The sequence below is a fragment of the Oryza brachyantha genome, chromosome 2, assembly GCF_000231095.2.
Source record: "Oryza brachyantha chromosome 2, ObraRS2, whole genome shotgun sequence".
NCBI lineage: Eukaryota > Viridiplantae > Streptophyta > Magnoliopsida > Poales > Poaceae > Oryza > Oryza brachyantha.
Genome location: NC_023164.2, coordinates 2,025,002 through 2,048,597, shown reverse-complemented (window position 1 = coordinate 2,048,597; position 23,596 = coordinate 2,025,002). Strand labels below are relative to the sequence as shown.

At 40.9% G+C, this 23,596-nt stretch overlaps 3 protein-coding genes and 1 long non-coding RNA gene across 4 annotated transcripts; 3 read left to right on the top strand and 1 right to left on the bottom strand.

Annotated features, from left to right (window-relative positions):
- The first annotated feature begins 532 nt into the window (after nt 1–532).
- Nucleotides 533–8,273, top strand: LOC102708413 (receptor-like protein 3). The gene is made up of 2 exons (XM_006648254.3): nt 533–1,999; nt 6,172–8,273. The coding sequence occupies exons 1-2, from the start codon at nt 540–542 to the stop codon at nt 8,246–8,248; spliced, it is 3,537 nt and encodes a 1,178-aa protein (XP_006648317.3). The 5' UTR covers nt 533–539; the 3' UTR covers nt 8,249–8,273.
- LOC107303669 lies at nt 4,563–9,164 on the bottom strand. The gene is made up of 3 exons (XR_001549612.2): nt 9,041–9,164; nt 5,333–5,441; nt 4,563–4,909 (listed from the first exon to the last, which is right to left on the bottom strand). It is a non-coding gene; the product is annotated as an uncharacterized LOC107303669 (long non-coding RNA).
- Nucleotides 9,165–10,990: 1,826 nt separating this feature from the next.
- LOC102708129 (receptor-like protein 3) lies at nt 10,991–13,250 on the top strand. The gene has a single exon (XM_015833807.2). The coding sequence runs from the start codon at nt 10,991–10,993 to the stop codon at nt 13,136–13,138; it is 2,148 nt and encodes a 715-aa protein (XP_015689293.1). The 3' UTR covers nt 13,139–13,250.
- A 5,474-nt stretch (nt 13,251–18,724) lies between these two features.
- LOC102715727 (tyrosine-sulfated glycopeptide receptor 1-like) lies at nt 18,725–22,396 on the top strand. The gene has a single exon (XM_006646837.3). The coding sequence runs from the start codon at nt 18,958–18,960 to the stop codon at nt 22,114–22,116; it is 3,159 nt and encodes a 1,052-aa protein (XP_006646900.1). The 5' UTR covers nt 18,725–18,957; the 3' UTR covers nt 22,117–22,396.
- The last annotated feature ends 1,200 nt before the right edge of the window (nt 22,397–23,596 follow it).

Below are 23,596 nucleotides of genomic sequence, written 5' to 3'. Positions count from 1 at the left end.
CCACTTTGACAGCAAAGGGACAAAAAAAAAAGATTTGTTTTGGTAATAAAAAATATCATAAGGTATCGGTACCTTAATATACCAAATTATTTTTTATCATTGGATCTAGCTGAGTAGGATGTGTACTGTTAGATTCATCGATAAAATCGATTTATCAGTATCTCGAGGTATTTTTTGTTATTTTTTTTTGTTGGGCTGAAACGAAACTCAACAGACAAAAGCCGTGGCAGTTATAGGATGACATGCTCTAGTTGACAAAATGAGGCTGAACAGAAAATGAAAACGACAAGATGGATAGCAGTATGGGTAAATGAGCCCTACGGCTGCGAACACAAAATTCATACCTGCAGACTCCAAACGCGGTCCTGTGTTAAAAAACACACAATTTTTTTTTGAAGAACCACACATACAACAATTCAGTCAAGTATATATATATATGCAGCTGTGCACATATATGCTCAACGAACAATGCCATTTTCATGACATTAGTTGCCAGATTCAACTCCATACATTGCTCTGATGAGAGATTGAGAGAGATCATGCAGATGGAACCCCATCCTGCGTGGAGAAGCTGGCTAACGATGCCTTTCTCTGGTCTAACCGCTGCAGCGTTATTGCTGCTGCTGCTGCTGCTGCTGCTCTCCATGGCCACCTACACCATTGCTTGCCTCGAGCAGGAGAGGAGCTCTCTACTCCGGTTCCTTTCTGGGCTGTCGCAAGACGGCGGCATCGGCATGTCGTGGCACAATGTCACCGACTGCTGCAGGTGGGAAGGTATCACCTGCAGTGGAGATGGGTTGGTGATTGAGGTCTCTCTGGCATCTAAAGGCCTCGAAGGGCAGATCTCACCGTCGCTGGGAGAGCTCACCGGCTTGTCGAGCCTTAACCTGTCCTACAACTCGCTCTCCGGTGGCCTTCCGTCGCAGCTGATGCCCTCTGGTACCATCACTGTCCTTGATGTCAGCTTCAACCAGCTCCATGGCAACCTGCAAGAGATGGATTCATCAGTATCAAACTGGCCACTGCAGGTACTGAATATCTCAAGCAACCGGTTTACAGGAGAATTTCCATCCAACACATGGGAGAAAATGAGAAACCTGGTCGCGATCAATGCGAGCAACAACAGTTTTACTGGGCATGTACCTGCCTCCTTCTGCATTGGTTCTGCATCCCTTGCTGTAATCGACCTCGGCTACAACCAGTTCAGTGGCAGCATCCCCCCTGGAATAGGTAACTGCTCTGCCCTTAGAATGCTAAAGGCTGATCACAACAACATCACCGGGGCCCTCCCGGATGATCTCTTCGATGCCACACCATTGGAGTACCTCTTTTTTCCTAACAATTATTTGCAAGGAACCATTGAAGGTGCACTCATGATAAAGCTCAGAAATCTAGAATTTCTTGATCTTGGTGGGAATAGATTCAGTGGCACGATCCCAGACTCTATAGGCCAGCTGAAGAGACTACAGGGGCTTCACATGAACAACAACAACTTATCAGGAGAGCTGCCATCATCCTTGGGCGAGTGCACAAATCTAGTAACCGTCAACCTCAGCAGCAACAGCAGCAACAAGTTTACAGGAGAGCTTGCCAATGTTAACTTCTCCAACCTGCCCAATCTGGAAACATTAGATTTTTCCTGGAATAACTTCACTGGCACAATTCCAGAAAGCATCTACTCATGCCGTGATTTGAATAGGTTGCGGCTATCAACCAATAGGTTTCACGGCCAGTTGACAAAGAATATAGGAAATCTGAAGTCTATCACCTTGTTATCTCTTTCCTACAACAATTTTACAAACATAACAAATACCCTTCACATACTCAGGAGCTTAAGGAACCTCACTGTATTGTTCATCGGGGGCAACTTCAAGAATGAAGCTATGCCACAGGATGAAACAATTGATGGTTTTGAGAATATTCTGGGTCTTGCCATAGAGCGTTGTGCACTGTCTGGAAAGATGCCTAATTGGCTATCAAAGCTCAGAAATTTGCAGGTTTTAGCTTTATACAACAATCAACTCAGTGGGCCAATACCAACTTGGATCAATAGCCTTAATTTCCTTAAGTATGTGGACGTATCCAATAATAGCCTTACAGGAGAAATACCAGCAGAATTAACGGCGATGCCAATGCTTAAGTCAGAGAAGGTAGCAGATAACTCAGAACAAAAAGACTTGCCATTTCTGTTTTATGCGGGTGCATGTGTGTGTTTTCAGTACCACACAATTACTGCTCTCCCTAAAATGTTGAATCTAGGTAACAACAAACTCACTGGTGCCGTCCCCATGGAGATTGGTGAGTTAAAAGCACTTGTTTCACTCAACTTAAGCTTCAACAGCTTCAACAGTGAGATCCCACAATCGATCAGCGATCTCGAGAATTTGATGGTTCTAGACCTGTCACACAACTATCTGACTGGTGCAATCCCTCCAGCACTGGTGAACCTTCACTTCCTTTCTGAATTCAACGTTTCCTACAATGATCTTGAAGGCCCTGTACCAATTGGAGGCCAGTTCAGCACATTTTCAGCTTCTAGTTTGGCTGGAAACCCAAAGCTATGCGGTCCTATGCTTATGCACCATTGCAATTCAGCAGAAGCAGCTCTGTCTTCCCCAAACTCAACAGATGAGTACATCAACAAGGTCGTCCTTGTGATTGCTTTTTGTGTATTCTTTGGAGTAGGAGTGCTATATGATCAGATAGTTCTACCTAGATATTTTTGGTTTAGCCAATTATGATAGATACAGTCATAGAAACTGAAACATGCAAGCAAAAGCAACGACTTTGTAATTACTGTAACCATCTCAACATTCTTGTATCAACATGTGATTACATTTCAGCAATTCTCGGTGCGATTTGCCATGACGGGATCACAAATCTGCAATTAGTATTCAGTGACACGGCAGTTAAGCATAGATCTGGGCGGCGCGCTGCGGGGGGATTGGACTCGGGGGACTCCTTCGTAGCCGGCGCTCAAATCAGGAGGGGGATAAGACACGTGGCTAACCTCGAGGCTTCCGCTCGTCGCCGGGAATGGTACCACGGCGGCGGCGGCGACGACGAGGAGCGGCCGTGGGGGTGGGCCGGCCGGCAGCTCTCGCTTGCCCAACTCATGGTTGGCGAGAAGGTGGTGGCGGAGGCGGCTCTGTCTGGGAGGAGGTCCACGGTGAGGCCACCATTTGAAACGCCGCGCGCGACCGCGAAGGGAGCGGCCGTCGGCGTCAGCGGCGGAGCGGCGCCGGCGGGAGAGGAGAGCGCGAAACGGAGTGCCATGCTAAATTACCATATTTTACAGGGGTTACGTAGTAAAATTTCTGTCCGTAACAAAAAAAAAAAAGAGATAAGAAAACGACCAAATTAAAAAATTAACACCCTAGTCTCCTAGCATTATATTGGCTCCTAGCATTATATTTTGAGCAATCTAATAGTTCAATTCATTTATAGTCAATTTATAGTTAATTCATACAATAGTTATCTATAAAACATTAATACATGGTCGTACGTAATATACACGCGTGTCTTATAGTCTATGCTACAACTGGCTATAAATTAGTAACTCACTGTTTTTCTTTCTTCTCTTTACCTCTTTAAAATATGTTTATAGCAGGCTTATAGTTTGTTATTGTACCTGATATGGATAGAGACCCCTCCAAACGATGTTGTACATTACTTGACTTAAGTGAAAAATGGGTTTAATTTATGCTTGATTTGTCGTGCAACTTTGATTACTCTTTTGTTTTTTTTTAATTTTTTAAACGTAGGGCCTTGATTTACGTTTAGCACCTGGACCCTAAATTTTTAGGTTTGGTCCTGCTAACAATAATTTAGAAGGTCCTATTCCAACAGAACACATTCTTAATTAAGACCAGATGAGCACATTCTTAATTAATTAGCTCCAGTTTTGATGGGAACCCAATGCAACGTGGCTCTATGTTGTTTCTTGTAATTCAGACGCAGCTAACTGGCCCAGCTACTATCTCTGAAATGGCTTTGGTATTGTTCTTTGAAGTTGAGTGTTGTATGATCAGCTAGCAATGCTTACTTTGTTCTAAAATATAATCATGAATTTCTATCGTACATGTATACGCCGCTCTTCCATATAGATAGCTATAAGCATGAGTAGAGTACACAATCGATCTCTAACATTATTCATCTATATTATCTAGGTCTCTAAAACTACACATCCTAGTCCTATAATTTGCTAAAATGTATCATTTAGATCCCAAACCAGCACGATCTCTTTGGGATCCTAATGGACGCTGACCTGACAGTATTTTTAACAGGTTAGTAGAGATAGAGATAATGCCCCATCATCGCCCATCTGACATGCCACGTCAGCCCCATATAAGGTTTTAGAAAAGTTGTCGTAACTTGGGACCTAAATGACTATTAACCCATTTTAAAATTTAAGTGCATATTTTAATAGTACGGAGACCTAGTTAACATGTGTAAATAGAGTATTTTTCCTATCCTTAAGAAGGTTCCATGAGATATCACTGTTATCTAGGTAAAATTTAGTACCTTCTAGTATCTAAGCTACTTCATAGTAATATCTTCTGGTACCTTCTCAAAAATGATAAAATTACTCATGTAAATAAGTTTATGGATCAGATGTGTATATAACTCTATTTATATTAGAACGATGCCAGAGTATCATGCATTTACATGCATGTACCATGTATGAATAATGAGCTGGGGTCGAGCTAGCTGAATCTATTGGCATCATCTCCATAATTAGGTGAACCTCGCCAACAATTAAATTGCCTGGTCCTGAGTTGCTCCGTCTGCTGCATTCAGACTTTTTAATGGCGTCGTCGTCGTCGTCGTCGCCATGAACCAAGAGTGGTGCAGCATGCTGCTCTGATCTCTTCTAGAGTATGTAAATATTGCCAATAACTCACTGTCACTGCAAGAAGCAGGACGATTAGTACTGTACACGTTGTTTTCAAATAAGTACTGCAGGCATGTATGATCAGTGGCCCTGATCAGCATTTGATAGTCATGTTATTCTGAAGTTCTGATGAGCGTGCCATTGCACAATGCGCAACAAACATGCCATTTTGTCATTGCAAAATAAAAAAATTAAACATCTTACATTATAAAACAAAGGGAGAACAAGTTCATTGTCTGAGCTGACACAATATGAGATAATATATACAGTAAATCTGGAATATGTGAATGCAAGAACTGTCTATGAGATATAAATTTCACACAAACTTTGTTGAAATTTCATAGAACAACGAAAGGTAATGAACTGAAAAAGAAATGAATGCAATTTAGTACTACTACTAATATACTAGTAGATAGCACTACCAAAGTACAGGCTTACAGCACGGCCTTTACTTGAAACTTGAAGGCCTGATCAAACTTTGTTCAACCACGCAAAAAGCAAAAGCATTTCAGCAGCAGCAGCAACAGTACGCAAACATGTAATATACCTGCATCATTTAATTCTTTAGTAATGTAGCCAAACCATTTCAAGATAAAAATATATATATATATATATAGAAGTAATGTAACCAGCTGAGGTCAATCTTTTGATTGCTGTAAAAGATTTCTGCAAGCCAAGAACAGTCAACAGTCACAAATCCGTTGTTAATAAAGGACTCAAATGCAGCTGCTGGAATTATTGATACTAGAAGCACGGTGTACGTCTCCATCTAGAAAGGAAAAAAGAGTATAAAAGGAAATCACTAGAGGACATTAGATCTGGACTATGACTCTGCTTTAGGACTTAGGAGTAGACGAATGAAGAATTTATCAAAGAGTAGTCAAGTGGCAACTGTACGAGGATGATCCAATTTAAGTAGAACCACTCCTGTCAAGCATCATGAGACTAACCCAAAAGATTGGTAAAAGAAAACGGAAATAGTTAGACTGAACTTCCAAGCCTAGGAATAGCACCAAGCCAGTGAGGTAGCAGCAAGTAAACTCCTAGGTCAACACTCCATCAGCTTATAACTCTTCGATGCTTCGACAATATACTGCTCAGGAACTTTGATTTTGCACAAAATACACCTATCTTCGCAAATCAAGCGCACTAAGCTTCGAGCTGATACAAACCATGAAGTCACATTCTTCATGCAGCAACAAAGCCAGCAGGTTTCACATGGATTTATTTGGCCGTGCTCTTGTGTTGCTGCTGCTGATCTTCATCTCTCCTGTCGATTCATGCACCAAGCAGGAGAGGCACTACCTCCTCCGGTTCCTCACCGGGCTGTCACAGGATGGCGGCCTCGCTGCATCATGGAGGAATAATACAGACTGTTGTGCCTGGGAAGGGATCATCTGTGGAGAAGACGGTGCAGTAACTGAGCTATCACTGGCTTCAAGAGGTCTACAAGGGGGCATCTCATCATCATCACTGAGCAAGCTCACGAGATTGTCGCGACTCAACTTATCATTCAACTTACTCTCTGGCCTGCTTCCACCAGAGCTGATATCCACTAGCAGCATCGTCATCCTTGATGTCAGTTTCAACCGCCTAGATGGAGAACTGCAGGAGCTGAATTCCTCGTCGCCTGACCGGCCACTCCAGGTACTGAACATCTCAAGCAACCTGTTTACAGGAGCATTTCCCTCCACCACATGGGAGAAAATGAGCAACCTGTTTGCAATCAATGCGAGCAACAACAGTTTTACTGGGCACATACCTTCCACTTTTTGCATCAGTTCATCATCCTTTTCTGTGCTTGACCTTTCTTACAACCAATTCAGTGGCAACATCCCTCCAGGGATAGGTAAATGCTCTTCCCTTAGAATGCTCAGGGCTGGCCAAAACAACATCGTTGGGACCCTGCCAAATGATCTCTTCAATGCCACCTCCCTGGAGTACCTCTCTTTTGCTAACAATGGTTTGCAAGGAACAATTAATGCTGCGCTCATCATAAAGCTCAGTAATCTTGTTTTTCTTGATCTTGGCTGGAATAGATTGAGTGGCAAGATCCCAAATTTTATAGGTCAACTAAAGAGACTAGAGGAGCTTCACATGTGCAGCAACAACTTATCTGGAGAGCTGCCACCATCGTTGGGCAAGTGCACAAATCTGGTAACCATCAACCTCAGGAACAACAAGTTAACAGGAGAACTTGCCAAGGTTAACTTCTCAAACCTGCCCAATCTGAAAAAAATAGATTTTGGCTTGAATAACTTCACCGGCACAATTCCTGAAAGCATCTACTCATGCAGTAATTTGACTTGGTTGCGACTATCTTCTAATAGGCTTCACGGCCAGTTGACAAAGAATATAGAAAATCTAAAGTCTATCACCACCTTATCTCTCTCCTACAACAATTTTACAAATATCACAAATACAGTTCACATTCTCAAGAGCTTAAGGAATCTCACTGTCTTGTTAATTGGGGGCAACTTCAAGAATGAAGCTATGCCACAGGATGAAGCAATTGATGGTTTTGAGAATATTCTGGCTCTTGCCATAGAGCAGTGTGCACTGTCTGGAAGGATACCTAATTGGTTCTCCAAGCTCCGAAATTTGCAGGTTTTAGTTTTACGCAACAATCTACTGAATGGACCTATACCAACCTGGATCAATAGCCTAAAACTTCTTAGTTATGTGGACATATCCAATAATAGACTTATAGGAGAAATACCAGTAGCATTAATGGAGATGCCAATGCTAAAGTCAGATAAGGTTGCAGATAACTCAGACCCAAGAACATTTCCACTTCCGGTTTATGCAGGTGCATGTTTGTGTTTTCAGTACCATACAGCTACTTCTCTCCCTAAAATGCTGAATCTAGGTAACAACAAATTCACTGGTGGGATCCCCAAGGAGATAGGTGAGTTAAAAGCACTCCTTTCACTCAACTTGAGCTTCAACAACTTAAACAGAGAGATCCCACAGTCCATCAACAAGCTCAAGAATTTGATGGTTTTAGACCTTTCACACAACCATTTGACAGGCACAATCCCTCCAGCACTGGACAACCTTCATTTCCTCTCTAAATTCAACGTTTCGTACAATGACCTTGAAGGTCCTGTACCAATTGGAGGCCAGTTCAGCACATTTCCAAGTTCTAGTTTTGCTGGAAACCCAAAGCTATGCAGCCCTATGCTTTTGCACCGTTGTTATTCAGCAGAAGCAGCTCTGTCTTCCCCAAACTCAACAAAAGAGTACATCAACAAGGTTGTCTTTGTGATTGCCTTTTGTGTATTCTTTGTAGTAGGAGTGCTATATGATCAGATGGTTCTACCTAGATGTTTTTTGTTAAACCAGTTACGATAGAGACAATCAACAATATGTACTGGATTAATGGCTTGTAGATATGCTGATATGCAATGGGTCTAGAACTGAAAGTAACAGGTGCAACTTTACAATTAGTATGACCTTCTTCAACTGAGTGGTGATCTCTAGTGGTACCCAATTCAGCAAAGCCTACTCAGTGGCTTCAGCCTTAGCTGGATGAACATCCCAGGCAAACCTGAATGACTAGCTGATGATCTGGTAGTGAAATTCAGTTAATGCAGCATGCTCCAAAAAGTAGAAAATAGGAAGGAACTCAATGTTATATGTGAGCCTAAATATTCTTGTAGTATTAATTTATGACTACGAATATTAATTAGCTCCGGCCACAGTAAAATGAACACCCCAGGTAAACCTGATCTGCCAGCTCTCAAATGATAAGAAATTGAGAGCAAATAAAATGGACGGCCAATCCGTGGCGACGCTAAATTGAAACCACAAAAGTAAACAAATTATGTCAACATTGTATGTGAATGTTCATCGAGATACTTCATACTAAATATTTCGAGTTTTCCCTTTGCAATTTGCCGAAGTGACCGCAAATCTGCAACAGACAACACACCGCATCCGGGAGCGAAAAAAATGTCAGAAATCTCTGCAAAACTACATAACTAAAACCATATTAGACAACCACCGAATCTCACAAGGGCACAATCTCGAATTGGTAGAACGGACATGAATCGATGAAGCAGCTATGGCGCGTATATACACTAACGCCTCCTTCGGATTACCTCAAGAGCAGGAGGGGAATCAACCAAAGCAACTTTGACCTACCTCCTCAAGAGCGCAGCCCACGGCCACACGGAGTCAGTCGCCGGAGCGCCTGCCCCGCCGAGCGCGAGCCGCCGCCGGCGGACGCGAGGCCGCCGCTGCTTGCGTCGGACGGTGGGAGTGGCCACAGTCCACGGCGCGAGGACGGCGAGATGGGCCTCTCCGAGATCAGCTGGGCTGTCTGGGCCGTCCACGTGGGCCGGACTGCTAGTGCACATGAAGCTCCAGAAGGCCGGTCCAGGCTTGTCTTCATGTTTTGGAAAAAGTTCAATTTAGGTCCCTCAACTATGGATCAGGTTTCATCATAGTGGTTTCATCCTACGCGGCACATATATGATTAGTTTGTCTTGGTTTTTGTTCTACGTAGCATTGACATGATTCTTAGATGGCACCAAAAGCATAATAAAAAAACTAAAACAACTAGTGTGGACCACATGTCAATGGGTGTAAAAATAATAAAAATACATGATTGATCCATTTTGTCAAATTTTGTAAAACAAAATTCATAACTGTGTAGATGAGATGGTGGATTGGCGGATATCCAATTTAGATCCTTTAACTTGAATCAAGTTGCATCAGCATCCTTACTAAGAGTGGTTTCGTTGGACATGGTCCATACATGATTAATTTTTATTTTTTATTTTTGAAAGAGAGGTAGGAGCGCTGCCGATCAATATAAAGAGGAGAAATATTCAATACAACCCCATGAGGTAGTCGGGGTCATTTATATTCTACAGGATATTGACAGAGTGCTTACGTGTCATGGAAAGTATAATAAAAAAAACCAAAAACTAAAACAACTAGTGTGGACCACATGTCATATGTGTAAAAATAATAAAAATACGTGATTAATCCATCTTGTCAATTTCATGAGCAGGCGAGTGGAAGACCTATCTGTAACATTGGAATTTCGCACAAACTTTTTTCGAAATTTCATTGAAACCAACAAAGGTATTGAAAGAACTATGAACCGCCACAATGAATCTACAATATAAAAGAGATGATATAAAAAAAAATGAAGTCGCAAAGTTTGTTCAACCATGCAAACGCAAACGCGTTCCAGCAGCAGCAGTCAACGCAGAACATGCAATATACCTGCATTAGTTACATTCATTTCCAATAATCAGTAATGTAGCCAACCATCTCAAGAAAAAAACAAAAGGTAACATAACCAATGGAGGTCAACCTTTCGATTGTTGCAGAAGATTATCACAAGCCAAGAATAGTCAATATTCACAGCTGGGTTGCTGGAGACCGATTCAAACTGCAGCTCCTGGAAGTATTGAGATTAGAAGTACAATTTACACCATACCTTCCTCTAGGAAAAAAAAAATAAACAGAATCAGAGATGGCCAATGACTTCGACTATGACTGCTTCAAGAATAAACAAATGAGAGCTTACTAATAATCTAAGGCCACTTTGGGCCGAAGATATTTGTTATCCGGACGTGAAAAATATAGTAATAAATTAGTATATAATTAATTAATAGTTATAAAAATTATAAAAATATATTAATATGATTTTTTTAAAACAGCTTTCTTATGAAATTTTTTCGTAAAAAACATGTCGTTTGCAGTTCGGGAAACGAGCGCGCGAAAAATAGAACAATCTGTATTACTTGCCACATGGAGCGAACGTGGCCTAAATAGTCAACTACTAGCTGTACGAAGAAATAATTCAGTCGAATTTAAGTGGAAGCACTCATGTCAAACATCATGAACTTAAAACAAAAGATTGGTAAAAGAAAACGGAAATAATTAGACTGAACTGAGAAGCCTAAGCATGGCATCAAGACAGCGAGGTAGCAGCAAAGTAAACTCACAGGTCAACACTCCATCAGCTTATAGCTCTTCGATGCTTCAACAATATATTGCTCAGGAACTGTGGTTTACCGGGCCTATCTGGGTAAATCAAGCTCACTGATCTGTCACAGCTTAAAACAGATACAAACCATGAACCCAATACCACATTCTTGGCGCAGCAGCATCTGCATAAATTTCTTTGGCCCTGCAATTATGCTGCTGTTGATCTTCATCTCTCCTGTCAGTTCATGCGCCGAGCAGGAGAGCCACTCCCTTCTCCAGTTCCTCGCTGGGCTATCGCAGGACGGCGGTCTCGCTGCATCATGGCAGAACAGCACAGGCTGCTGCACCTGGGAAGGGATCATCTGCAGTGCAGAAGGTGCAGTGAGTGAGATATTGCTGGCCTCAAGAGGCCTTGAAGGGAAGATCTCGCCGTCCCTGGGAGAGCTCACCGGCTTGTCGCGCCTCAACCTGTCACACAACTCGCTCTCCGGTGTCCTTCCGGCGCAGCTGATGTCCTCCGGCAGCATCACCGTTCTTGATGTCAGCTTCAACCGCCTCAATGGGCACCTGCCAGAGCTGAATTCATCAGTATCTGACCAGCCATTGCAGGTGCTGAATATCTCAAGCAACAGGTTAACAGGAGAGTTTTCGTCCACCATATGGGAGAAAATGAGGAGCCTGGTGGCAATCAATGCAAGCAACAACAGTTTCACTGGGTACATACCTTTCTCTTTCTGCATCAGTTCGCCATCTTTAGCAATGCTTGATGTTAGCTACAACCAGTTCAGTGGCAACATTCCCCCTGGAATAGGCAAATGCACTGGACTTAGAATGCTCAAGGCTGGCCACAACAACATCAGCGGGACCCTCCCGGATGATCTCTTCCAGGTCAAATCATTGGAGTATCTCTCTTTTCCTAAAAATGGTTTGCAAGGAACAATTAATGGTGCACTCATGATAAAGCTCAGTAATCTGGTTTTTCTTGATCTTGGGGGAAACAGATTCAGTGGCAAGATCCCTGATTCTATAGGCCAGCTGAAGAAACTAAAGGAGCTTCACATGGACCACAACAATATAGATGGGGAGCTGCCATCATCCTTGGGCAATTGCACAAATCTAGAAATCATCATCCTCACGAACAACAGATTAATGGGAGAGCTTGCTAAGGTTAACTTCTCCAACTTACCAAATCTCAAAAATTTAGATATTTGTATGAATTACTTTACCGGGAAAATTCCAGCAAGCATCTACTCATGCAGCAATTTAACTTGGTTGCGGTTATCTTTCAATAAGCTTCATGGGCAGTTGACAGAGAAAATAGGAAATTTGAAATCCCTAACCTACATATCCATTTCCTACAACAATTTTACAAATATCACAGGTGCACTTCATATACTCAAGAGCTTAAGCAACCTCACTACCTTGCTAATTGGGGGTAATTTCATGCATGAAGCTATGCCAGAAGATGAAACAATTGATGGTTTTGAGAATCTTCAAGGTCTTGGCATGAATGACTGTGCACTGACTGGAAAGGTACCTAGTTGGCTCTCAAAGCTCAAAAAATTGAAACTTGTACTTTTATACAACAATCAACTCAGTGGACCAATACCAACCTGGATCAATAACCTAAAGTCCCTTATGTATATAGACATATCCAATAATAGCCTTACAGGGGAAATACCACTGGCACTAATGGAAATGCCAATGCTAAAATCAGACAAGATCGGAGACGATTCAGACCTACGAGCCTTTCTGATGCCAGTTTATGTGGATCCATCTCTTCAATACCGCACAGCTATTGCATTCCCTAGAATGCTGAATCTTGGTAACAACAAATTAAGTGGTGCAATCCCCATGGAGATTGGTCAGTTGAAAGCACTGCTTTCACTCAACTTGAGTTTCAACAACTTAAACGGGGAGATCCCACAATCGATCAGCAACCTCAGGAATCTGATGAGGCTAGACCTGTCTTCCAACCATCTAACAGGTGAAATCCCATCAGCATTGGCGAACCTACACTTCCTTTCTAAATTTAATATTTCGTACAATGACCTTGAAGGAATCGTACCAATTGGAGGCCAGTTCAGCACATTTCCAAGTTCTAGTTTTGCAGGGAACCCAAAGCTATGCAACCCTATGCTTTTGCACCATTGCAATTCAGCAGAACAAGCTCCAGCCTCCCCTATCTCAACCAAGCAGTATATCGACAAGGTTGTCTTTGCAATTGCATTTGGTGTGTTCTTTGGAATAGGCGTGCTATATGATCAGATAATCATATTCAGATATTTTGGCTAAACCAGTTAATAATATGTTCTATAGATTGTACATATGCAATGGTGAATCGTCATAGAACTGAGATAGGACCAACAACTGTGCTTGTAAGCATTGCAAGTATAAATGTATAATCATCTCCAATTGTGTAGATATTGAGTGTTTCTCAGGTCAGCAAGGCGGAATCGTCAGCTCCAGCCAGAGCAAAATGAACACCCCAGCCAAACCTATTGTCCAGCTCGTTATCTGTGGAAAATCAGTTAGTTTAGTCCTCCCCAAAAATGCAAAAGTAGAAATTGAGAACTAATATGGCAGTCCAGTCGGTGAAGACATCTAAACAATCTGAACTGAATTGAACTGAAATTATATAGTGGAGTGAACGAATAGTGTCAAAACTTTCAATATTTTTTGCATGCGAATACAAATGTTTATTGAGAAAATTTATACTAAATATTTGGATTATTTTTCTCAATAATTTGCCACAAGGTGACCGCAAATCTGCAACCGGTAACACTGCAGTGGAAAAATACCAGAAATCTCTGCAAAACTCAGAACAACAACCATCTAGGAAAAATCCCAAATCTGTTGTAAAATGGGCATAAATTAATCAAGCAGCTACCGCATGCAATCCCTCCCTTTCACAAGACATTTGCAGTATTGCTTTACCTTTGGAGCATAACCTACGACCAGTGAAGATGGTGCTGAGATGATTCTCCTAAAGGCGAGATTTGATTTTTTGACACTCCATAAATTAAGGTTCGATTATTTGACATTAACACTTCTGCCTATAGGCAAACCTGAATACCCAACTGACCAGCTCTTGATCTAGTAGTGAAATTCAGTTAATAGGATCTGCTCCAAAAGGAAAAAGGTCTGAACTAAAATGAAATCTGCTACCACATAGTAACTGAATCATCTCACGATTATACGTGAATGCAAATGTTCTTACACTGTTCTTAAATAAATGTTCTGCAATCTACCACGAGACGACCGCTAATCCGCAACCAACGGCGGTAGGGCACTGCAATACCGCATCGAGAAAATGCCATAAAATCTCAACCAAATTTCTGCAGCATCGTCCCGATCTCTAAAAATGGACAGGAGAAGCAACCAAGAGGAGGCTTTGATTTACCTCGAGCTCGAGGGCGTAGCCCGCGGCCTCCACGGCCTGGCCCTGCCGGTGCTTCCGCTGCGAGGCGGCGGCGGGCGGCGTCCGGCGACGGCGACGGCGACGGCGACGATGGCGAGATGGTTCAGATCGGGGTGGGCTTTCCGTATGGGCCGGGCTGCGGATGCTTGTGTTGTTTCTGGGCCAGATGGGCTCAAGTTGGGCTGAACGGGCCGCTGTGCACACGAACGCTAAGCCTCCTTGGATCGAATAAATTTCATGAAAATTTTGAAAGGGGTTCTACAAGAAAATTCTACAAAATTTCTTATGTTCCAAAGTAGGCCAAAAATGATTTTTCCATGCAGAGAATCATATCGAAAAACCAGTGCATGTTATGCCACCCGCAAAATTGTATTTTTCAAACTTAGTTTTAGAGTTGATTCGTTTTTTTTTCCATTGATTTATTTATTTATCAGCCCTATTTTTTTACTACTTCCATTTCAGAATAATATTGTTTTGTCCATTCCAGCTTATCATGAAATAAGTTTATTTTTAAGTAACCATTGCATTAGAGTTTGTGAAAATAACAAATAGATGCATTAGGAATAGATAAAGTAGAGAATAATTGTGTTGAGATTTGATAAGGTGGAGGATATTTTAGTCTTTTTTATTGGTATGTAAGGTGAGTGAAAAATAAAACTATTTTAGAACAGAAAGAGTACTACTTAAAAATATGAATATAAAATTTTTACCAGAAAATTACTTTTCATTGCAAGGTTATGTATTTAAAATTATAAGCCACAAACACGAAAAAGTATATTTGATAAGTAAACACTGAAATATCAAAATGTCAATAGATTGATATCGTATGTACGTCGCGTAATGATGTTTTCTAGTACACGACTTGACTTTTTCTCATCTAAAATATAAGTATTTATAGGTTATTTAGTATAGATTAAGAAAATATTAAAAGATTTTATTTTAGCCACTTTGATGACAAATTTTCAAATTTTGAATCTGCTAACCATCTGAAAAGCTTTGTAATCATTGAAATTATTAAAATTATAAGAATCAGTGTAGAAATATTTATATTGTAGTATAAAATTTGAATACTAAGGGTGTGTTTAGATCCAATTTTTTTTGAAGAAATGTCACGTCAGACATATCGAAAGCGGTTTTTGGACACAAATAAAAAACAAATTACAGATTCCGCCAAGAAACTGCGAGACGAATCTTTTGAGCCTAATTAATCCATCATTAGCACATGTTGGTTACTGTAGCACTTATGGCTAATCATGATCTAATTAGACTCAAAAGAGACGTCTCGTGATTTCTCCCATAACGGTATAATTAGTTTTTTTTATTTCATCTATGTTTAATACTCTATTTACATGTCTAAAGATTTGATGTGATGTTTTTGAAAAAAATAGGACCTAAGTTAAGATCATGCCCTGGAACGGATGCAGTCTACCCAATTAATTAACTAGCGCCGGACAATCAATGTATTTGTCGTGTACGACCCGATTCACAAAACCACAACGAAGGACAGTTCACACCGCCATTCTCCAATCTTCTTGACTTCCTTCCCGTTCCAATATTCCTGCTGCACCGAGACACTGAAGAAAGAACAAGTTGTGAAGAAGAAAACAATGCAGAATCCATGCTAGAATGGAGTAAAAAACAAACAAACTTAGTTTTCTCTGAATACTGCAGAACAGAAAGCAGATTGTCTGAACCTGAAGAGGTGAAGACTGGTCTATGGAGGGCAGCAAGACACGGCAAGCCAATCATCCATTCGTCGATTCATCGCCAGATCGATCGCCCACAATTTTGTACTGCAAGTTGGCCCAGGTGTGAAACGCCAGGTTGAGACCAATCTTCAATCATGCATTCTTGCATACGTGAAATCATCGTTGTCTTTTCGTTTCTGCTTATACTTATATTTATAAACCAAAATTAAAATTTTCAAACTTAAGTTTAAAGTTAATTTTTAAAGTTTTTATCATATTTTTTTCATCTTTAATTTTAAATAGATAATAGTACATATATAAAAAGTTTTATTTATAAATTATTTTCGGTTTATAAATATCGTTGTATCATACTGACCTGTACTGTAGATGATAAACAGGGGGACCCGCTACTCCTGCAGTGATGATAGCGTGATGATGGGGGCGTTTACCGTCAACGAGTTCGTAGACCGCGTCCATGAGAGCCTGGAAATCATTGAGCTTCACCTGCACTGCAGCAATCGTCTTCAATCTTCGACGTGATGCTGCATTAGCATAGCCGTCCGAACTGGAAAACTGTTTGTTTTGTGCCGCTCCAACGCTTCATACGCTTGCTTCGTGTATCTTGTGTTCGTAAATGTTGTTTCTGTTCTGGCCTAACAAGAAGGATTTCTCCCGTTGTTGCTGGCTTGCTGCACCTGAAATGATGCGAGAAAAACATGTAACCAACGGCATAAAGCACATGTGCTAAAACAAGAGAGAATGAAAGCAAGGGAAATAAACAAACGGGAGGGATGTCACATGCAATTGCAACTACGCAATTGCATGATGGAGGTCCTGATGGTGTTTGATCTAGACTTGATATCTTATTACCGCATGTTTGATCAGTCGTCTTATTCATAAAACTTATAGCCTTATTGTTTTATTAAAAATAAGCATAAATAAAATAACTTATTAATAGTTAAAAAATAATTTATAGATAAAACTTATATATATATATATATTCTTAGCGATCTAAAAACAGAAACTGAAAATAAAATAAAAATAAAATAAGAGATAAAAACATAAATTAACTCTAAATTTATATTTTAAAATTCAAATTTTGGCTTATAAGCATAAGCATAAGAGAAAATATATGATTTTATGTAATTATTATTTATTTTATTGTGATTAGATTTATTACTAAATTTATTTTAACTATGACTTGTATTTTTTATATTTGCATAAGATTTTTTGAATAAGACTAATGATTAAACGTATGCTGAAAAATCAACAGTGTCAACTCTGGATATAGGAGGGAGTACTATATTTTCCTCAGTTAATGCAGAAAATAGAACAATTTTAGCCACCTGTATTAACCCATGGAAGATCTGCCAGAGCACATGGACGGAATATAAGGTGCACTACAGAGCACCAAAACGACATGGCCTGAATATTTTTAGAGGATCACATCGATCCAGATCAATGCAATTCTTATTCAACTAGACTAAGGTCAGGGTGGTTGCATTATGTCCCCAAGACAACGGAACAAAATAATTAAAGTGCACACTAAACCTACTACATAGCATCAGAATGATCTCACCTGATATTTTTTTCTGAAGGATCTCAATGTGCAAATTCAATTACAGCTATAAAATTTCGATCATGGCAACAAGATACTACTACCTCCATTTCAATAAAGTAAGATATTTGACTTTTTCGTTAATTCGTCTTATTTAAAAATTTAGTATAAATATAGAAAATGACAACTCGTGTTTAAAGTTCTTTTAATAATAAAGTAAGTCACAAAAAAAATAAATGACATTTTCATTATTGTTTGAATAAGACGAATTATCAAGCATTGCAAATAAAAAAGTCAAACATCTTACGTTATGTATGTTATGAAACAAAGGGAATAGCGGACAATTCTTACACCAACTAGGCAACTCATAGACCATGTTTACACAAGAATCAGGCTCCACCGTGGCATCCCAAGTGATCAGCCAGCTTGCCACATCCAGCCCTCACGCTGCCCAGCTGACTTCAAGTCTTCGTGCACTTCCAGAATTCAGAGTCACAATCCATGGTCTATAATACCATAAGAGTGGAGCAGGGAGAAAAGAAAACCGCCGCAAACGTGTGGAGCAAATGAGCCGAAGTGCACACTTGGTAACAGAAAAGCAAACGGTCAAGCAGAAAAGAAAAGATGAGAGGAACACACCTACCACCATCAGTTGTGTTTAATTTGTTGTTGTCCAAACCATGTACACACCAATGATCGTGATGCCGATGACTGCTACGCGCTTCTCAGAATGATGCTTTCCCAGAATGATGATTTCCATGTCCCATATGTCCAAGTGAATCTTGCAAATCTTCAGCCATTGCCTTCTTTCTTTTCTCTCTTCACCAAAAGGGCTGGACCCGTGATCAAATTATCTCAAATACAAGAAGCAGCTTTGCCATGGTGGCTGGTAACAGAAGTGATGTTCGATCAAAAGTTTAACCATGATGTAAACAAGAGCAACACGATAAGGATTGAATCAAGAATTCTCGCGTCATAAAATTTTAATTTTCAACCATAATTTAGAGTTGATTTTAAGGTATTCACCTAAGTTTATTTTTCAGTATTTGCTTTTAAATCGCTAAGAATACATATATAAAAATTTGATTCACAAATTATTTTTCGTTTGCAAATATATCGTACCCAATAGCTAGTAACAGTCAGGAAGGTTGACTTTGCAATATAAGATTATAGCAGACGCACAGACGACGCTAGAGAAACGCTATCATGTGAAGGAAGACTGATAGAGCAATCTTGCGAAAGCTTACTAAGTACTTATTATAGGCTGTTGCAACCAATCCTTGGCCCCATATTTCCTTGAGAATTGAGATGGATTTGCAACTAGAAGTCCAAATGAAGCAAAAGCCACTTCTTTCTTCCTCCTCATGGCTCGTTATCGATTAGACAACTAGTTCTTGACACGCTCCCAAGCATCTGGTTTTGATTCAAGTTTCATCAGAAAAAGATCATGCAGCGACTCCATTTTTGGCCATACAAGTGTAGCAGCAAATTGCCCATACCTTCCCTGGGCCTCCTGCCTCTCCTGCTGCTGATCTCCTTGGCATCTCTCAGCAGCTCCTGCACAGAACAGGAGAAGGGCTCTCTTCACCAGTTCCTCGCCGAGCTCTCGCAAGACGGCGACCTTTCCATGTCATGGCGGAACGACAGAAGCTGCTGTGCCTGGGAAGGCATCACCTGCAATGGAGCTGGAGTGGTCACCGAGGTCTCTCTGGGATCAAGGGGCCTTGAAGGGAACATCTCAGCATCTCTTGGCAACCTGACTGGGCTGCTGCACCTCAACCTGTCACACAACTCGCTGTCCGGCTACCTGCCCTGGGAATTGGTTTCATCCAGCAGCATCAATGTCCTCGATGTCAGCTTTAACCGGCTCACAGGGGAGCTGAAAGACCTGCCATCACCAGCTGATGTTCAGCCTCTGAAGGTACTGAACATATCAAGCAACGCATTCACAGGACAGTTTCCATCCACCACATGGAAGGCCATGAAGAATCTGGCTGCGCTCAATGCCAGCAACAACAGCTTTACTGGGGAGATACCGGCTCATTTCTGCTCAAGCTCGCGATCCTTGACAGTGCTTGACCTTTGCTACAACCTGTTCAGTGGAGGCATACCCCCAGGGCTTGGTGCTTGTTCCATGCTAAAAGTGCTCAAGGTTGGTCAAAACAATCTCACTGGGACTCTTCCTGATGAACTCTTCAATGCCACCTCGTTGGAGTACCTTTCTTTCCCCAACAATTGTTTAGATAGAACACTTGATAGTGCGCACATAGTGAAACTAAGTAATCTGGTTACCCTTGATCTTGGAGGGAACAAATTCAATGGCAGGATTCCAGAATCTATAGGCGAACTCAAGAAACTAGAGGAGCTCTATTTGGGCTACAACAACATGTATGGAGAGGTGCCATTGACGCTGACCAACTGCACAAATCTCAAACACATAGACATCAAGAACAATAACTTCAGTGGAGAGCTCTCGAAAGTCAATTTCTCCACCCTACACAATCTACAAACTTTAGATCTTACGTTTAACAACTTCAATGGAACAATACCAGAAAGTATCTACTCATGCAGCAATCTAATCGCATTGCGGATGTCTAACAATAAATTCTATGGCCAGCTATCAAAGGGAATAGGCAATCTGAAGTACCTATCCTTCCTGTCAATTTCCAACAATTCTTTTACAAATATCACAGATGCACTTCAGTTACTCAAGAACTCCAGGAACCTCACCGCTTTGCTTATGGGGGTCAACTTCATGGGTGAGGTCATGCCAGGGGATGAAACAATTGATGGTTTTGAGAATCTGCAATTTCTAACAATTGATGACTGTTCATTGCTTGGGAAAATACCATTTTGGTTCTCGAACCTTGCAAATTTGCAGATATTAGATTTATCTAACAATCAACTCACTGGTCAGATACCTGTATGGATTAACAGGCTAAACTTCCTCTTCTACCTAGATGTATCAAACAACAGCCTGACAGGGGGGATCCCAACAGCTTTGATGGAGAGGCCAAGGCTCATATCAACGAATTCTACACCGTATTTCGACCCAGGGATCCTTGAGCTTCCTGTTTATTTAGCACCATCACTTCAGTACCGTGGATTCCGTGCTTTCCCAGCATCATTAAATCTAGCCAGGAACCATCTCATTGGGGCAATACCAGAAGAGATTGGTCAGCTAAAAATGCTCCGGTCATTCAATATCAGCTTCAACAGCATTTCAGGAGAGATCCCACAACTGCTTTGCAACCTTACAGATCTGCAGGTATTAGACTTATCCAATAACCATCTCATAGGTACAATCCCAGCTGCACTGAACAATATGCATTTCCTTTCTAAGTTCAATGTTTCTAACAATGATCTAGAAGGGCCTATTCCAACTGGAGGTCAGTTTACTACATTTCAAAATTGCTTTGAAGGAAATCCAAAGCTGTGTGGCTCAATTATATTCCGCAGCTGTGATTCATCAAAAGCACCTTCAGTGTCCAGAAAACATCACAACAAGAAAGCAATTTTAGCAATCACACTCAGCGTGTTTGTTGGAGGAATTGTCATCCTTTTATTGCTGAGTGGTCTCTTTGTGTCACTTGGGGCTACAAAATTCATCAAAACAAGGGGACTTGCTAACAACAGAAGTGATGAAACAGCCTCATTCAATCATAATTCAGACCATACGTTGGTGGTGATGCCACAAGGCAAGGGAGAGAAAAACAAACTCACGTTTGCGGACATCATGAAGACTACAAATAACTTTGATAAGGAGAACATCATAGGTTGTGGAGGTTATGGATTAGTCTACAAGGCTGATCTACCTGATGGCTCCAAGTTAGCTATCAAGAAGCTCAATACTGAAATGTGCCTGATGGAAAGAGAATTCACTGCAGAGATTGAAGCACTCACCATGGCACAGCACGACAATCTTGTGCCACTCTGGGGTTACTGTATACACAGAAACTCGAGGCTGCTTATATATTCTTACATGGAGAATGGCAGCTTAGATGATTGGCTTCATAACAGAGATGATGATGCTAGCTCGTTTCTTGATTGGCCAACCAGGCTCAAGATTGCTCAAGGAGCAAGCCTAGGTATTTCTTACATCCATGTTGTATGCAAGCCTCATATTGTCCACCGTGACATCAAATCCAGCAACATTCTGCTCGACAAAGAATTCAAAGCTTATATTGCAGATTTTGGGCTATCAAGATTGATCCTTCCCAGCAAAACTCATGTCACAACCGAGCTTGTTGGCACCCTGGGTTACATCCCCCCCGAGTATGGGCAAGCATGGGTCGCTACATTGAGAGGCGACATATACAGTTTTGGAGTGGTTCTTCTTGAGCTTCTCACAGGAAGACGGCCCGTTCCTTTCCTATCTACATCAAAGGAACTTGTCCCGTGGGTACAGGAGATGACATCAGAGGGGAAGCAGATTGAGGTTCTGGATCCAGCAGTTCGAGGCATGGGGTATGACGAGCAAATGCTAAAGGTGCTTGAAATTGCCTCCAAGTGTGTCAACTATAATCCTTTGATGAGGCCGACTATCATGGAAGTAGTTGCCAGTCTGGACAGTATAGACCCTGACCAAAATACATTAAAAAGATAGATAATTTTGCACTTTTTTTTTGAAACCGAGCTGACAATTTTGCACTTTCAATCAACACTCGACCGAGATGATGTAGCTTCACCTGACTTGTGTAGTTCGTTACAGACTACTATCATCTCAGGGTATTGAGTGTTTAAGTAATTAATTATTCCTTTCCCAGTTTCTTGAAACACTATTTAGTGCATATGTTGTACAGGCATGACAAAAGGTAGAAACAAGTGAGAACTTTGTTACGCTCCTTGAGTGTTTCCATGAGGATGTCAAAAAGTTAATGAAGATACCACGATATTCTGTTATGAGCTGTTTGTTTCCTATCAAGGAGTCATAGAAAAGACTACGGTTGGTTGTGAAATGCGTTGATAAAATACCAGCACAAATGCTAGGAACTAGCAAGGAGTTATAAAGAATGCAGCACAACTAACCATATCGAAGGAGGCGGACTCGCGCGCGTGAAGACACCGTGCACAAGACTCTCGGGCATTTCGCCGAACACCCTCGGGGCACAGCCTCACGGCGAAGAGGCGGCTCCATTCCAGCCAGGCCAACCCTGGCGTTGCTTCGAACAGTCGGAAAGGGCGTCGCGGTCACGCGCCCGGAGAGGAGCAAGCGCGCAGCGCCGCAGGTGGTGGTGGAAGCCAGGAGAGGAGACGGAACCGCATAGCCGGCCACTCGTCGCCTCCGGCCGCCACCCCCGGCCGCTGCTGGTAGAAGAAGATGGACGGAGGCTTTCGAGCTCGTGTTGGGCCCGAAGGAAAACGTCCACCTATTTCCAGCGTGAATAATATCGTTATAAAATATAAATTGTATCGATTCTTATCTTAATATTGATTATTTTTTATTTATAAATTATAACATTATTTTATTATTTTTTATTTTTTTAATTCCTAGTTTGTATTTATACTCATAGTCTAAACTATATTAGATAAACTCTTTTATGTATAATATTTATTTTCTTAATTGAAATTGTAGATACTTCTCAATTATATTTATACGTCAATTATTTCTTTAACTTTACTTATTTTTAACTGAAATTTTAGATGTTTTTAAATTACGCTTATAGATAGACTCTTTCACTCGATATTAATTGTTTTTAAATCCGAATTTTGGATTTTTTTTCTAAATTTTATTTACATATGGACTTTATGTATTTTAATTTTATTCCAAAATTGTATTTTGGTCAGATATTACTTATTAATGTAGGATTTTCTAGCACCGTGATGATTTGTTTTCCTATTAATAATTATATATAATAGATTGATCCATCCATCGGCATAACTGCGATTTCATGGACATGCCGTCGTTTATAGCCACAAACAATAGTATAATCCCTGTAGAATTTGAATTATGACAGCATAAATATGATGGATAGGCATGTTTGGTACAGCTCCAAATCCAAGGATTACTGCATTAATCCATGAAATTTAGTTCCATGATCACTTAAATAACATATGGATAAATAATTTTGTTTCTATTTCTTATG

Coding starts and splice junctions, on each gene's coding strand:
- LOC102708413 (XM_006648254.3), top strand. CDS start 540: ATGCAGATGGAACCCCATCCTGCGTGGAGAAGCTGGCTAACGATGCCT. Junction 2,000..6,171: donor AAGCTCAGAAATTTGCAGGT/TTTAGCTTTATA, acceptor CTCTCCTGTCGA/TTCATGCACCAAGCAGGAGA.
- LOC102708129 (XM_015833807.2), top strand. CDS start 10,991: ATGAACCCAATACCACATTCTTGGCGCAGCAGCATCTGCATAAATTTC.
- LOC102715727 (XM_006646837.3), top strand. CDS start 18,958: ATGCAGCGACTCCATTTTTGGCCATACAAGTGTAGCAGCAAATTGCCC.